The sequence below is a fragment of the Nicotiana sylvestris genome, chromosome 1 (genome assembly GCF_000393655.2).
Source record: "Nicotiana sylvestris chromosome 1, ASM39365v2, whole genome shotgun sequence".
In the NCBI taxonomy this organism is placed as follows: domain Eukaryota; kingdom Viridiplantae; phylum Streptophyta; class Magnoliopsida; order Solanales; family Solanaceae; genus Nicotiana; species Nicotiana sylvestris.
Window position 1 is genome coordinate 185578984 of NC_091057.1, and position 16107 is coordinate 185595090.

Consider the following 16107-nt stretch of genomic DNA (forward strand, 5'->3'; position numbering starts at 1 on the left):
TCAATCTCCATGTTAATCGTCTGATTATAAATTGGAAATCATATCAAAGTGAAGAGTTGAACTACTTATAAGTCCAATTCAATTTTCAACTACAACTATGTGCAATGATAGATTAGTGAACCATTTAATATCACAAGATGAATATTAAATTTGACGGAAGTCTTTGTCCTCGTCGTAGAGATCAAATTACAATCCATAATCCTATTGTGTATTTATATTAGACGGTTAATATTGTAAGTAACATTAATTAATTCAAAAGTCAAAACAACCACACACACACCAAAATAAAAAGAGGTTCTTTGGGGTGGTCTTTGCAAATTTGAAAAGTATAGGGTACGTCCATATCATTTTCCTACTTCTTGTTCATATAGCACAACGGGGTTTTAGCCGGGGTTTTGTAGTTTCTTCAGCCTCAACCTCAAAAAATCCCAATGGAGTCTCCTCCACCCTCCTCCGCCGCCACCGCCGCCGCCACAGTGAGCCGCGCCACCATAGAGAAGGCAGTAGACGCCCTTCTCAAATGGAAAAATTCCAAATCAAAAATCCAAAAACCCCAATTACTCCCACAAGATGACTTCATCTACCTTAACCTCACTCTCAAGAAAATCCCACCAAAACCTCGTACGTTGCTTTCAAAATCCCTTTTCCTCACCCTATTCACGACCCTTTTTCCTCTGAGCTTTGCCTCATCATTGATGACAGACCCAATTCAAAACTCACTTCAGATGATGCAAAAAAGATCATTAAATCCCAAAACATACCTATTACTAAAGTCATCAAAATTTCAAAGCTTAAGTCTAACTACAAGCCCTTTGAAGCGTAAAGAAAACTTTGTGATTCATATGATCTTTTGTTGGTTGACAGAAGGATTGTTCATTTGCTTCCTAAGCTACTTGGTAAGCAATTTTTCAAGAAAAAGAAGCTGCCTTTACCTTTGGATTTGACGCACAAGAATTGGAAAGAGCAAGTGGAAAGAGCTTGTGGGTGTGGGTTGTTTTACTTAAAGACTGGAACTTTTTGTGTAATGAAGGTTGGTAAGGTTTCAATGGAAAGTGCATTAATTGTTGAGAATGTGGAGGAAGCAATAAAGGGTGTTGTTGAAGTGGTGCCTAAGAAATGGGGTGGTGTGAGAAGCTTGCATTTGAGACTTAGTGATTCTTTAGCATTGCCTTTGTATCAAGCGTTGCCCGAGATCAAACTCAAGATTCAGGGGTTTAAGGTGAAAGAAGTTGCTGAGGAGAGTGATGGAAAAGTGATTGGTGGTTTGGTTGAGGTTAAGGAGACTAGTAGCAGGAAAGTCGAGGGGACGGATAAAAAGAACGGGAAGACTAAAGGGAGGATTCATGAAGTTAGGTATATGGACTTTGACACTGGTGTAGTAGATGAATTGGGAAGTGATTGTGATGTCGTTGGTAGTAATGCAGAAGAGGAAAGCAGTGATGAAGACATTGAGGAGAGTGAGGATTATGGAGTTAAGAAAGTAAAAAAGGGGAAAACTGAGAAGGGTAGTATATTTTTTAGTGCGTCGAATGGTGAGAAGAAGGCGAAGAAGCTGAGAAAAGCTGAGCAACAAAACAAAAGTAAGTTGTCTTTGAAAGATGGAAAGAAGAACAAGAGTACTAAGCTTGGGAAAAAGCTGAAAGATGGGTCACTTAAGGCAAAGAGTAAGAGAAGCAAATAAGAGCATAAGAATAATTAGTGTTGTTGAGAGCTTTACTGATAACAGATTCTTTCAATTTTGAAGTATTCAGCAGGCTGTGCCTTAAAGACTTTGTTTTGAAGCAAATCTTGCATCACCTGTTTTTATTTGGATATTATTGATGTTTTTTGTTTTCCTATCTCTCAATTTTGATTTTTTAGGAATTCATAGTTCAGATTTTTGATGTGCTTGTTGTCCTTTTTTGTTTACCCTATTATTCTCTTTGGAAAGCATCACTCTTTGAACAGATTTGCTATCAAAGTTTAATCCTTTTTGCCTCTGAAAGCTGGTTACAACAGCTCCTCATGATCTGAAGTTGCATAAGTTTATTCATTCATGAGAATTGAGATGACCTGATTTGGATTCGACCAACGTGCTATAGATTTCCAGTGAGAATGCTGAATCCTGGATCTTTAATCAGTTTCTCAGTCTCCATGCTCAACCTCAAGGCTTCTGCATCCTGAAATCTCCCAACCGATGCATAAAGATTTGAGAGTAACACAAGCTGACCAGAATCTTTTTGAATCAGCTCATCAAACTTTTTCGCGGCAAATTCTGCTAATCTTAGATCACCATTATGCACGCATCCGTTTAATATAGCCCTCCAAATAGCCTTACCTTCTCCATCCTTGAACTTACTTACATCAGGTAAATACCCTGCCCGGGCAAGCAAATTAGCTACACAGCTATAATGTTCTGCACCAACTCTGATTCTATTTTCTTCTATTATTTGGCTGAAAATCAACAACCCTTCGCTAACCAATCCTGAATGACTACAAGCACTCAAAATGATCAAGTAAGTAGCAATATCAGGTATTCCTCCCGTCTTTTTGAACTCATAGAAAAGGGAGAGAGCAGTTTCTCCGTGGCCATTGATACCATATCCGTTTATAATAGCATTCCATGATACAATATCGCGAAAAGATGCCATTTGCACGAAAACATTGTTTGCAGGTTCAACATCCCCACACTTTGAGTAGGTTGATATGAGACAGTTCTGAATACTTGTATAATTTGTAAGCCCAGCTTTTATAGTATGGCAATGAAGCTGCATGCAGAGTTCCAAATCAACCATTTCACCACCAGCAGCTAGTGCACTCACCAGAACTACCGAATCAGTGATTATGTTTTCTTCAATTCTAACGCGAACGAACATATCTAGTGCCTCTCTCGGCCTTCCATTATGGAGAAGTCCTGAAATGATAGATGTCCATGATACCATACTCTTCATAGTTGATCGATAGAAAACAGTTTTTGAAGAATTCAAGTCCTCACATCTTGCATACATAGTAATCATTGTATTAAGTAGAGGAAGATCTGATCCAAAACCATGAGTTATTACTTGAGCATGGACAGATTTTCCCATCTTCAAGTTCCCTAAAGTTCCACAAGCTGAAATCAGATTCATTAGGACGAGCTTGTCATACTCATTCCCTGAATCTCTCATATGGAAGAAAAGCTTTATAGCGTCCGAAGCATATTCAAGGTGAACCAGTAAACTCATCACTGTTGACCAACTGATAACATCTTTCTCTTCCATTGGATTGAAAATTTCCCAAACAGCAGGTAACTCCATCAAACTTGAGTACAGAAAAAGAAGTGAGTTATTCACCTGTACATGAGATACAAGACCAAATTTTAAAACCATAGCATGAACCGATTCACAAAGACATTTAGATTCCATAGCCACACAGCTCTGTATCAATGCCAATGCTGTCATTGAATCAGGAAATAAACCAGACTTCCGAGACCTATTGCATAACAAGAAAGCCTCTTCATAGAGTTCATTATGTACAAATGCACTGATCATTGCATTCCATGGAACAAGACCTTGACCTTTTAAGTTCTCAAAGATCTTACTACAGTCAATGATATTTCCACATTTTGCATAAACCTCAAGAAGGGAAGTGCCAACAAATGAATAATCTTCCCACCCTAACTTCACTATCAGTCCATGAACTGATTGACCAAGTATTAAGTCCCTCAATTCTGAGACCCCCACAAGAATACCTACAATGGTGAATGAATTTGGCATTAAACCAATATTTCTCATTGAGATGAAGCATTCAACTGATTTTTTGTGTAGCCCATTTTTAGAATAACCATGGACCATGATTGACCAAATAACTACATTCTTCTCAGGCATTTTCTCAAACAGATTATCTGCATGTTTAACTCTTCCCATTTTCATATACTCACTTAGGATTCTTGACGATTCATATAAATCATACTTCCTAGCAGAACAGAAACACTCACTTCTGCATAATGGAATAATCCTTTTAATTACCCGGGAATATTTTTTAACTGAATCAAGAAACATCAGTAAATATTCTTTAGCAAAAAAGAAAAGAAAAGGGTGTTTTAGTCAAACCTCAGTTAACTTAACGTCCTCAAGTGACATTTGCTTTACAGTACAGAACACGGCGGAAAAAATTATTCCTTAATTCTTACCACAAAAAAAGGCTAAGAATCTCCACGGCTTCCACACTGGCTTTACATATAAAGCCACGTCGCATGCCACGTCAACTCGTCTTCAACCTTAGAACCGCCTTTTTTCCATTTTCTTATACCTTAAGTTAAATCTTGCATAAATCTTCGAAACCAATCTCAAATTTTTATAAAGTTCATTCCTTTTTAAGCTAATACTTAGAAATCTTCAAACCCCATCTCAGATTTTCCACAAATTTCATTCCTTTCTGTGTTTCCAAACTGGGAAATCAAGAATCCAAAAAAACTACTATGTCTTCTCAAAATTCAAATCCCCCAAAACTATACCCACAAGTCATTGATTCAAACCCAGAATCAACTTCTCCATTTCTTTCCCAAAAGAATCCCTCAACTTCTTCTAATTCTTCTTTGTACCCCACTATTGACATGAAAGATCTAGCAGAAAATCTATTTCCAGAAACTGAAACCAATCAGCCTGATAATAATTCCAACTTTGTTTCGTTAGAACAAGTGATTGTCAAAATCCCAGGTACAATAATCCATCTGATTGACAAAGAACGTAGTATTGAACTCGCTAGTGGTGAATTCGAAATTGTTCAACTTAAACAAGGTGACAACGTTGTTGCTGTTCTTGCACGTGTCGGTGATCAAATCCAATGGCCTTTAGCCAAAGATGAGGCTGCTGTAAAACTTGATGAATCTCACTATTTCTTCACTCTTAGAACACCTTCTGAAGCAAATGATGAAGATAATTTACTCAACTATGGGTTAACTATAGCATCAAAAGGACAAGAAAGGGTACTAAAGGAGTTGGATTTAGTATTGGAAAAGTACAGTGCTTTTAGAGTGGAGAAAGTGAAGAAGGATAATAAAGGAGTTGAAGAAAAATGGTGGATGTCAGCAAAGGATGTTTCACCAGAAGAAATGGAGAAGAAAAAAGAGGATATGGAGAGGAGTTCTGCTGCTTATTGGACTACTTTGGCTCCGAATGTTGAAGATTATAGTAGTAGTATTGCAAGAATGATTGCAGCCGGGTCGGGTCAATTGGTGAAGGGGATATTGTGGTGTGGTGATGTTACTGTAGATAGGCTGAATTGGGGAAATGATGTGTTGATGAAGAGGATGGGAAAGGGGAGTAACTCTGAGATTAGCCCTGAGGCTATGAGAAGGATGAAAAGGTAGTCTTTTTTGCATTTCTCTGTTGAATTTTACTCTTTAATGAGCATTGATTTGAACCGAACTTGGTTATATTTCATGTCTTCAACAAGTTTAGTAATGAGCATAATAACCTTATTGTTTCGATATAGAAATGAACCTATCATTGGCTTTGGGGGAAATTTATAAATGAACAATTTAAAAATCTTCCAATTTCGTGTTTATCATGTCAAATGGACCATATCGAGGAACAATTAAAAAAAATCACCTTTTATCACAAAAATGTTTCACTAGAAAGTTTTAAGGAGAGGTAATAAATAGGAGTTATGCTACCTTTCTGCCGAATGAATACCAAGAATTTGAACAAAAAGGGGATACTGTTGATAAAAGACCGAGATCAACTGAAATTGACAAGTTCTGTTCAAATGGAGTTGGATGAATAGTGAGGATTGACATAGCTTAGCTCATCTAATTTGGAACTCAGGCATAGTAGTTGTTATAGACTTGTAATGCATTTTACTCTCTTGATCAATTTTTCGTGTTGCTTTGCTAAGTTTGTTCTAGTGACACATTGCAAGAGCTTTCTTGCCTTATTTTTATGCATATTTTGATTTTGTTCCTTTTAGGGTGAAGAAGATGACAAAAATGTCGGAGCAAGTGGCAACTGGCTTACTCTCAGGAGTAGTGAAGGTTTCTGGATTCTTTACAAGTTCCATTGCAAACTCTAAAGCTGGTCAGAAATTCTTTAGCCTTCTTCCTGGAGAGATTGTTCTTGCCTCCTTGGATGGATTCAGTATGTATTTCTATTCGATCTCTCTCTCTTTTTTAATTAGTTAAGCATTTTCTTAAGAAGCACATAAACTGTATTATTTTCTTTCTAGACTCCTGATATTATTGGTTCTGCTACATTATAACAGATAAAGTTTGCGATGCTGTTGAAGTCGCTGGAAAGAATGTGATGTCAACAACCTCAACTGTGACAACTGGGCTTGTTCAACAGAGGTATATTTTGCTTTTGCACTCAACACCATTTCGTATGTTGGTACTTCCCTTATTAACCTAATTGTGAGGCGGAGTTACTCTTTGTTTTGTTGATTTGTATTCCTAAATGTGGAGGTTATGCGCAAACTTGTGTTACAAGAGTATCCTACTCTGTATTTACTTGAGTGATGTTCTAGATCTTCACCCAAGTGCTTTTTTTTTTTAGAAGAGTTTACCTAAATAGCCGTCCACCCATCTGTTTAAACTAAAAATAGTAGTCGGAAGAGTGAGTGAGTGTATGTGCGTATTATATGTATATATATATATATATATATTCATATATATATATATGTAATCAGCGTATAATCTATGTATACCGCATAGGTAAAGTAAACAGTATATCCGACTGGATATTTGGGTAAAGATCCCTTCTTTTTATTATTAAACTACTTGAACTCGAGTCATTTGCTTCCTTAAGCCATGTTCACACTAAAAGAGTTAAATTGGATGATGATAAGATTCACTTTCTAGCAGGGTTCTTTTGTCTCACATAGCAATAAACCTCAAAAGGTATGGTTCTTTCTTGGATCAGTAGATGCTTAATGGTGGAACTTATCTTGTTACAGGCATGGTGACCAGGCTGCAGAGATGACACGTGACGGATTCGGTGCTGCAGGACATGCTATAGGAACTGCTTGGGCTGTGTTTAAGATAAGAAAAGCTCTCAATCCAAAGAGTGCAGTGAAACCTACAACAGTTGCAAAAGCTGCTGCTCAAGCTAATCTTGCTAAGATGAAGAGCAAGCAGAAGTGATATGTCGACATCAATGTTCCATCTCCCATTCTCTTAACTGCTGCTAACTTCCTCAATTTTCTTAAGAGAGTGATACTTGTATTATCTATTACTATATCAGTTTAGAATTTGTCTTTGCATGAGAGATACTTTAAGTGAATTAAGGATGTAATATATATCTGAAGTTTGAATTTGCATGAATGAAGTAGTATCAGTTTTCTGTTGTGTTTTACTCTGTAGGAGCTTTCTTGAAATAAATTTATTCCTCTCAAGAATATGATGTTTTGTCTCCTTGAGCCGAGAGTCTATCGAAAACAGTCTCTCTACCCCTTCGGGGTAGATAAGGTCTGCGTACACACTATCTTTCCGGAACCCACTTGTGAGATTTTACTCGGTCGTTATTCTTGTTGTTGTCAAGAATATGATGTTCTTTTTCAGAAATTCCTATCTTAAGAAGGATATTAGGTTGTGCCATTATTCTAGTCCATTATTATACTCCCATGTCTTTTTCCTTTAACAGCGTATCCTTGATATATTTAGATAGGTGGCATCTCTATGATTAAAAATACCTATACCTGCTACAAAACCATTGGTTTGTCCATCTCCCAATCTTCTTTTGCATGGATAATATATATTTTAAAATGTAAAAATACTGATATTCCTTTAGTTGGAAATAATTGTCTGAGTGAATGTTTTAGTTCTGCCCTATAGGTTAGTGCCGAAAATCCTAATGCTCCTATTAATCCCACAATGTCGTTGAAGATAAGGCATAGGCATGCTACTATAGCAAATATGGATCTTCAAACTATAGGGATATTATAACGCAAAATAACAATGTTTGATGACACCAGAGTCTGCCACAGAAAGGTTCAGTCTTCAAGAGTTTTATGGATTTGTCTTGCCAGGAATGGGAAATTGGAAATCTTGCGGTGACTTTTCTCTTGTATTCTCAAAAAGATTCTGTCACTTTATCCCCTAGGGGCCAGGAGCACAGAACTTGTTGCTGTCGCGGCTATGTTAGAAGTGCGTTTGATTGATTCAATATTCATGAATTTATAAAAGAGTGTCGAGGGTTGGGACAAATTTATGACAACCAACAACAACAATAATAAGTTCAGTCATTTCTCACAAGTGGGGTCTAGAGAGGGTAAAATGTACGTAATCTTACTCCTACCCTAAAAGAGCAAAGAAGTTGTTTCCGATAGATCCTTGGGACAAATTTATGACAAAAATTCTTTCTATGGGATTCTTTTGATGGCGATGAGCTAACTATAGCGCAAAGCCGTGCTTCCACTAAAATGAAAATGAAAATTTGCGCTGCTGAATCCTGATATATTACCATTTTGTTCTTTCTTTATACTTGCATCCGAAATCTATTTTTCCTCAATGTATAGTCAAATTCACGTCTTAGATGTCTAAATAGAAACACAGATGTATACGATATCAATAGCATCTTTAGTTTTACCAGTTGACTGTTGAGTATGTAGAAATTCTTTTTTAATAATGTATGGTAGAGAGAAGTAACCCCAAAAATTTATGTGTGCTTTGGTTTCATGTCAAATGTATGATCATATATATTTGAGAAAATATATTTTTATGTACTTAATTATGTTCCTAACCGTACTAGAATAAATCATAATATCCTGCCTCTTCTCAAATGATGGTGTTAGAAATCAGTTTGAATCAAATCTCTGATTAATGAAGACCTATTTGACTATGAATAATCAATTTATATATCCTTTTCTAAAGCAAGCTAATTTTTTTTTTCAATATAGGGCGGCTTCTTTACCCTTTTTTTACATAATCATTTAGTGAGTGTTTGGACATAAGAATTGTAAATTTTTTTTTTTAAAAAAGTGAATTTTTCTTTTAAGTGAAATGGTATTTGAAAATTAGAGTTGTGTTTGGACATGAATATAATTTTGGGTTGTTTTTGAAGTTTTGTGAGCGATCTGAGTGAAAATTTTGAAAAATAATTTTTTGGATTTTTTTAAATTTTCGGAAAATTCTAAAATATATTTTTAAGTGAAAACTGAAAATTTTATGAACAAATGCTGATTTCGAAAAAAAATAAATTTTTTTTGAAAAAAAAGAAAAAAAATTCTTATGTCAAATAATATCTGGTGTTTGCTATCCCTACTAATTTACGTTCGATTGGCATAAGATCTATTTTAAAAAAAATTATTTCTGCTTAAGATTTCTCTTATTCTCAAAGTTCGAACTCGATAATAACTTCTTTACCCAAAAGAACTAGAGGTAAAAAAGTAAAAATGATATTCTAATAATATTAAAGTGAACTAAACAAACAAGAAAAAAAGAAAAAAGCATGGTGGTTGCTACGACGTCGTGCCAAGTTTGACGTCTGATTCAATTAGCTTGTCGCCCAAGAAGTGTGTATTGCTTTTTATCAGTGAGGCAATACCAAATAATTTGAAGGAAAGAGCATTCAGTAGCAACACTCAGAGATCGGAAGAAACTTCAACACACAGAGCCCAAAGTTTCCGATAGCTTTTACTTATAGCCATGGCTAGATATGATAGAGCGATCACGGTGTTCTCGCCGGACGGCCACCTATTCCAAGTGGAATACGCCCTCGAAGCCGTACGCAAAGGTAACGCCGCCGTTGGTGTACGTGGCACTGACACTGTTGTCCTTGGCGTTGAGAAGAAGTCTACTCCCAAGCTTCAGGACTCTAGGTATATTTTTTTTATTTTTTTTTTGCAATTTATTTGGTTTGAAGATCTAAAAATGCAATCTTTAGGTTTACTTATCAAAAAATGTAATTTTAAGGTTTACTCTGTAATTCCGCGAGATTTAGGGTTTAATGATTTTCTGGGTTTTGACCTCTTACTTTTATTACTTCTTTTATCATTTTTATGGGTGTGCACATGTAGTCGTTAAGAGAGTGCCCATTTGTTGTTAAACTTTTGGTTTCTGGGTAGTGCAACTGGAAGGAGAAAGATTATCATTTTTTAGTTTCTCAATGGAAGGTTCAGTATTTGGAGGTTGCAAGTGGTTTAGCTGACTGCTTTAATTACTGAACTTAATGGTGTGTAATGTAATGTACAGATTGCTGTTGGGAAATGATAGAGTTTATGAATTCAAAGGCGGAACTAGAGTACAAATATGGCCACGGGAACCAGTAACTTTTGCCGAAACCCTGAATATATACTATGAAACCCACAAAATATCTATATGACTGGGAACCTAGTTACTACTGTATATTAACTTGAGGTTTTTTTTAGGAACCCATAAACTTCAACTCCTGAATCCACCTCTATTTATGAAGGGCTTGTTGGTTAAAATATACTTGCATTGTTATTGATATCAGCATCCCGCAACGTTGGATTGGGGATAGGGAGAGTGGCGAAACAACCCATACAATAGTAGAGAATTAAGGCCCATCGAGGAGAGTAAAGACTTTATTTTGGTCAAATAAGGAGCTGTCACTAAGTGGATTGTCTCAAAGTGACATCTTCCATGAAGTTAATAAAAAGTAGCAGAAAAGGGTGTCTCCTCTCTTGTGGTTGAAAGAGAGGTGTTTGAGCACTTATTTCCATATCTGTTGTATGTATAATTTGCTGAATTATTTACTCTGTTTATTGCTTATTAGGTGATGTGTGCTGTTAAATACATAACACCTAGTTCTCTTTATTTCCTTGGTCTTGTGTTCTCATTGATAGATATTCCTCTTGCATTTAATTTAGTTTTCTGCCTGCTTTGAAATCCTAAGCTAATTAATCTCTTTTTTTCTCTCTCTCTTTTTGCAGGTCAGTAAGAAAGATAGTAAATCTGGATGATCACATTGCATTGGCCTGTGCTGGGCTGAAAGCAGATGCACGAGTTCTTGTAAACAGGGCACGCATTGAATGTCAGAGTCATAGGCTTACTGTTGAGGATCCTGTTACTGTTGAGTACATAACTCGTTACATTGCTGGTCTTCAGCAAAAGTACACTCAAAGTGGTGGTGTAAGGCCATTTGGCCTATCTACCTTGATCATTGGTTTCGACCCATACACCGGTGTGCCCGCGCTTTATCAAACAGATCCATCGGGTACATTCTCAGCTTGGAAAGCCAATGCGACTGGTAGAAACTCCAACTCTCTTCGGGAGTTTTTGGAGAAGAACTACAAAGAAACATCTGGCCAGGAAACTGTGAAACTAGCAATACGTGCTTTGCTTGAAGTAAGTAATCTCTGTCTTGGTTATTTTGAGTATCTCTGAACTTGCGTTTCTTTTCTATCGGCCCTTAATTTTAAATTTTCAGAACATAAGGGATCATTTTAAACTCCTCTCGTCATAGTTCAGTCAATCAACTATGCCTCGATTTCTAAGTCCTGCAAAATTAGTGCTCTAAATGTTGATCTGTTAAGAGGTAAGGAGATTGACTTAAGATTTTAGCCTTCTTTGCCTAGACCAGATATGAAGTCACATTGACTTCACTATGGATTCTTCAGTTCACCATATGATGACTAACTTTTGGCACTGTTACACAGTTCTTTCACTAATGAGCTAGGTTCAAAAACAAATAGATAAAATTTTGAAGGAAGGGTAGTAATGAACAAACATGTGAAATTCGATGGCTGAATGCAGCTTCAACTATAATTGCTAGAAGTTAAAACTTATATCTAGGGAATGAAATGTATTTATGTAGTGTATTTCTGTTTGCTTGTATAACTGGAGGTAGTGTGGAATTTTGCTCGATCTAAACGGTGGATAGGCCAAGGTTTATGTTAGTATGTTGGTAAATATATGCTTTCTGTATACGAATTATGTCCTCAAGACGCGTTTTTAATACTCTGTCCATTCCGTTTTATGGGACATATTTTGAAACAATCGTAGTTTTGTAAGGTAAATGTGAGTTCTGAATTATATTTGTAAGATTATAGAATTATTACAAGGGTTTACTTCCTGTTCTAAATTAATTTTTACTTCACATTATTTTTAAGCGGTCAAGGCATACTCTATATATACATTTTATCTTAGAAAGAAAAAAGATTATTTAATCTATATATACATATTATCTTAGAAAAAAAAGTTTATTTAAGCAGTTCCTAGTACCTTAACGAAAAGAATAATGCATGCAGTTCCTAGTATGTGCTAGTATTGTTATGGGACAGGAGTTTTGGAAATGTCGGATTTGGGGCCAGTGGCATAGAATATTCAGTTATGTGGGAATTTCTGGCTCGTTACCCGGTAGAAGTACAATTTCAGTTGATTCTTGACATTTACTGAAAGACTGCCTTAAAATAGGCACTTGGTACTATGTAACGCCATAATCCAAGGTTAATAATGTCATTTTGAACTTAGATCACCAATGATATCTTGGGTGTTTGAATTCTTTTCAAGAGGAAGATTTCGATGACTGAAAACTATTGTAGGTATGGTTCAGATTTCTAGTGACTGCCAAGTTGACTAGCTACCTTATCATGGAGTGGGATCTGGATAGATCTTATGTAATGCATTTGTTTATTTCAGTAGAACCTTTTTCTGTTTCCAAGCGGGGCTCTCTTGTTTGCATCTTTGTTCCTATGGCTAGAGGAAAACCCTGCAAATGTATTCCTAATGACTTTTATGCTGACCAGGTTGGTTCGAAATCACATGGTTGTTATTTCTTTGGCCCTGTGGAAATTGTTTGTTTAAAAGTGATAAGCTCTCTTGCTTTTTTCTTTGATCCTGTCCTGGCATCCTCTAGAAAATGCGTACGTCGCTATTGCTGATAATGTGATGCCTAAGGACTTTGTATGCTGAAAAGGTTGGTCCGAATGTATGCGGAAGTCATTTTTAGATGTTGGAGGTGACTGCCAAGTCGTAACCCACCTCAACCCAACATACAGCAAAAATAAGCATGAATGCAATTTGGTAGTTTCTAAACCTATAGACAAACTCTCTTTTGGATGTAAGGATGCCCGAGGATGTGAAAAGTCATTTAAGATGAAGCATGATGTGTAGTTAGGCCTCAAATAGCTATCTCAAAAACATTAACTTTTCATATATTTGCTGTAAAGTACTTACCTTTAGAAACTTATGAGGAAATAATCTTCATCACCTTAGAGATTGGTGAAAGTTCCATACTTTAGATTTATAATGTGTCTAGAAATTCTGACACATTAATTGTTACCATCCTAGTATTATGTTGTGTTGTGGTCCACCAGAGAATCAACTAGTGGATAGGACCTAGGACTAACAACCAGAAGATCTAAGGTTCAAAACCAGCTATTACACTTAGGGGTCGTTTGGTAGGGTGCATAAGAATAATGCTGAATATGGTGTATTAGTAATGTTGGTATTAGTTATGCTTGCATTAGTTATGCTGACATATTTCTTATCCATTGTTTGGTTTGATGTATTAAAGTATTGCACAATTTCTAAAAGAATTATTTGTTTACAAAAATGCTCTCAAATCTAGTCCACACTCTAACTTTTTAAAAGAAACATATGTTGAGAAATGTTTTTATATGAAAAAGTTTTTAAAAAATTATTTTATTTGTCTACATATATTGTAAAATAAAATTAAATATTTATTTATAAAAAAGGAAATATGCTAAGTATTTTTTATTTACTAGGGATATAATTTTATTTCTCACTATTTGAATTATTTTGAACTTGCATTAATATACTAACTAGCATGTTTTAATAAAACATAAATTTTGAAGGATAATTTTGTCTTTAACTAAGCTAATGCATGCATTAAAATCCATTGCATTGCTAATACCATTGTTTTCTATGCATTAGTTATGCATAGGATAATACCAAATAGGATGTATAACTAATGCCTGCATAACTAATGCATAGGTTCAAAATGTCTACCAAACAATGTATTATTAATACACAAAGCTAATGCATGCATTAATTTATCTAATGCATCATACCAAACGATCCCTTAGTGTTTATGAGCTTATTTGCTCAACCTTAGTGGGTGGGGTGTCCGGCACTTGTGCTTGTGGGCTGTAGTGTAGCAGGTAGTCAAACGCGAGGTGTGTGCAAACAGGCGCATGTACCACCGTTTTTTTTTAAAGTTATGTTGTGGGTGTGCTGAAGCACTGAAGCAGCTAACGAAATTGGTGAGGACTGGCCAGTTGAATACTACAGACAGGCATACATTTGAAGAATGTCTTCGTATGAATGTCCATAGATGTCAAAAGTTCTGTCTATTGCAATATTTGGGCTTTCTTAAACTGCCTCAAGAGTACCTCATTAAATGCTCATTTGCTGGGAGTAATTACCTCTTCAACTAAGCGGTAACAAGACCTACATTATAGATATATTTATGGTGTTCATATGACTGACATATGCCAAGCTATTTACTTTGCCTTGGACGTGACTCTTTGTGATTCAAGTTGTAGACAAATTACATTTTAGTTTAAGCGAATTAATACATGATAGTTTCCCGTCAACATAAGCCTTGGCAGTTAGAGATATCTGGTACCTGTGCTAGTGGGAGGTAGCAGGTATCTGGTCAAATAGTCAAGGTGTGCGCAAGGTGGCCTGAAATCGCTGTCGTAAAAAAATAAACCATGATTGTTTCCTGTTGACATTTCGGTATTGTACTTTGCTGAGGGACTAGTTGGCTGTATGCATTTGTTTGGACTGTGATGAATCTTAAACTTGTGTTCCCTATGAATCAGGTTGTTGAAAGTGGTGGAAAGAACATAGAAGTTGCTGTAATGACAAAAGAGCATGGGCTTAAGCAACTTGAGGAAGCTGAGATTGATGCCATTGTTGCTGAGATCGAGGCAGAGAAAGCAGCTGCAGAAGCTGCCAAAAAGGCCCCCAAAGAAACCTAGTTCTGCTGAAATTCATATCTGAATGTGTTCCCTGAACTTTTTCAATTTGATCAAAAAGTGTTAAGTGTTCGCTAAATTTTAACTTGTTGCTCTGACTAATATTTTGTGCTTCTAAGACTGATCTTGTAGTCGGGCAAGACATTTGTTAATATTGTTTAATGGGGCAAAAGAAGTCATCGTCTGCTATCTTCATTTATTCTTTTCATGCAAAGAAATAATCTGTTTCTGCCCTTTTTGGGCATTGCTTGATATACTTTAAAGGTTCACCGTGTTAGTTATGTACCCTTTCTGAGCAGAGGGTCTATTGGAAATAGTCTCTCTACCTTCACTAGGTAGGAGTAACGTCTGCGTATACGATACCCTTCCCAGACTTCACTTGTGAGATTATACTGGGTCCGTTGTTGTTGATGTTGTACCGTGTTATTCGGTACTGGCTAGACGTAAGTGAAATATCAGCCAAAAAAATAATTTGTTTGTGCTCTTTCCCAAGGTTTATTGTGGATTAATAGCTGCAACATAGGAGCGGAAAAGGCTTGTTTTCCCGTGCTTTCTGAAGATTTTGATCCACTTCCAGCTTCTCTCTCATTGGGCTTTTTTGGGCCTTGAAAGTCATAAACATTTTGGTCTTATCAATGGAATGATCACTAGAGTTTATGCTGTTATTATGTGGGCTTGCAGAATAGAGGCCCCCTCCTAGTGAGATTTTTACATACTTGCTCCCTTTTTAAAAACTATTCTCATAAATTATAGTAGACTTCGTTTATTTCAAAAACAACACATTTTTTTTTTACCTTTTAGCACTTTTACGCTGATAACTCCATTAACTAAGGGATCCCGCTATATTAATACATTTTTACAACATTTCATTTTCCCTCATTCTTCCATAATTTCTTTTTTCTCTTCCATAAATAACGCTTACCCAAATATATCAAAGATTCTGAAAGAAGAATATCTCAAAAATAATTCCCTCTGCACAACGAGAATTTTAGTAATTTTTTTTTCTTTTTTGAGTTTTAAACTTTTCTCTATACATTTTATTTTATATCAAAATATACCTTTAATATATTTCAAGTATATTATATCATGATAATTTACAATGTAAATATTTCATCAATATGTCATATATTTTTTATATGTATTTATATCACATATATAATTTATATATATACATCATAATACATTATTATATTGATATTATTCAATGTATATTACTAGCATATACCATACATAAAATTTTATCTAAAA

General features: G+C 35.7%; 3 protein-coding genes and 1 pseudogene across 3 annotated transcripts; 3 read left to right on the forward strand and 1 right to left on the reverse strand.

The window, feature by feature from the left end:
• The first annotated feature begins 277 nt into the window (after window positions 1-277).
• Window positions 278-1880, forward strand: LOC104210176 (putative ribosome biogenesis protein C8F11.04; annotated as a pseudogene).
• Window positions 1881-2056: 176 nt separating this feature from the next.
• Window positions 2057-4105, reverse strand: LOC104210177 (pentatricopeptide repeat-containing protein At4g13650-like). Its single transcript, XM_009758997.2, has 2 exons — window positions 4071-4105; window positions 2057-3311 (listed from the first exon to the last, which is right to left on the reverse strand). Exons 1-2 carry the CDS (start codon window positions 4098-4100, stop codon window positions 2076-2078), a joined length of 1266 nt encoding a protein of 421 aa, XP_009757299.1. The 5' UTR covers window positions 4101-4105; the 3' UTR covers window positions 2057-2075.
• Window positions 4106-4117: 12 nt separating this feature from the next.
• On the forward strand, window positions 4118-7307 carry LOC104210178 (protein EARLY-RESPONSIVE TO DEHYDRATION 7, chloroplastic-like). The gene is made up of 4 exons (XM_009758998.2): window positions 4118-5325; window positions 5929-6095; window positions 6220-6304; window positions 6910-7307. The coding sequence occupies exons 1-4, from the start codon at window positions 4439-4441 to the stop codon at window positions 7094-7096; spliced, it is 1326 nt and encodes a 441-aa protein (XP_009757300.1). The 5' UTR covers window positions 4118-4438; the 3' UTR covers window positions 7097-7307.
• Window positions 7308-9393: 2086 nt separating this feature from the next.
• On the forward strand, window positions 9394-15048 carry LOC104210175 (proteasome subunit alpha type-7). The gene is made up of 3 exons (XM_009758994.2): window positions 9394-9771; window positions 10846-11260; window positions 14704-15048. The coding sequence occupies exons 1-3, from the start codon at window positions 9599-9601 to the stop codon at window positions 14860-14862; spliced, it is 747 nt and encodes a 248-aa protein (XP_009757296.1). The 5' UTR covers window positions 9394-9598; the 3' UTR covers window positions 14863-15048.
• Window positions 15049-16107: the final 1059 nt, after the last annotated feature.

Bases quoted from the DNA above. Each gene is read 5' to 3' on its own strand.
- LOC104210178 (XM_009758998.2), top strand. From the start codon at position 4,439: ATGTCTTCTCAAAATTCAAATCCCCCAAAACTATACCCACAAGTCATT. The intron at 5,326-5,928 runs GTAGTCTTTTTT...TGTTCCTTTTAG, and splicing joins GCTATGAGAAGGATGAAAAG to GGTGAAGAAGATGACAAAAA. The intron at 6,305-6,909 runs GTATATTTTGCT...ATCTTGTTACAG, and splicing joins ACTGGGCTTGTTCAACAGAG to GCATGGTGACCAGGCTGCAG.
- LOC104210177 (XM_009758997.2), bottom strand. From the start codon at position 4,100: ATGTCACTTGAGGACGTTAAGTTAACTGAG. The intron at 3,312-4,070 runs GTTTGACTAAAA...TCTCATGTACAG, and splicing joins AGGACGTTAAGTTAACTGAG to GTGAATAACTCACTTCTTTT.
- LOC104210175 (XM_009758994.2), top strand. From the start codon at position 9,599: ATGGCTAGATATGATAGAGCGATCACGGTGTTCTCGCCGGACGGCCAC. The intron at 9,772-10,845 runs GTATATTTTTTT...CTCTTTTTGCAG, and splicing joins CCCAAGCTTCAGGACTCTAG to GTCAGTAAGAAAGATAGTAA. The intron at 11,261-14,703 runs GTAAGTAATCTC...CCTATGAATCAG, and splicing joins CAATACGTGCTTTGCTTGAA to GTTGTTGAAAGTGGTGGAAA.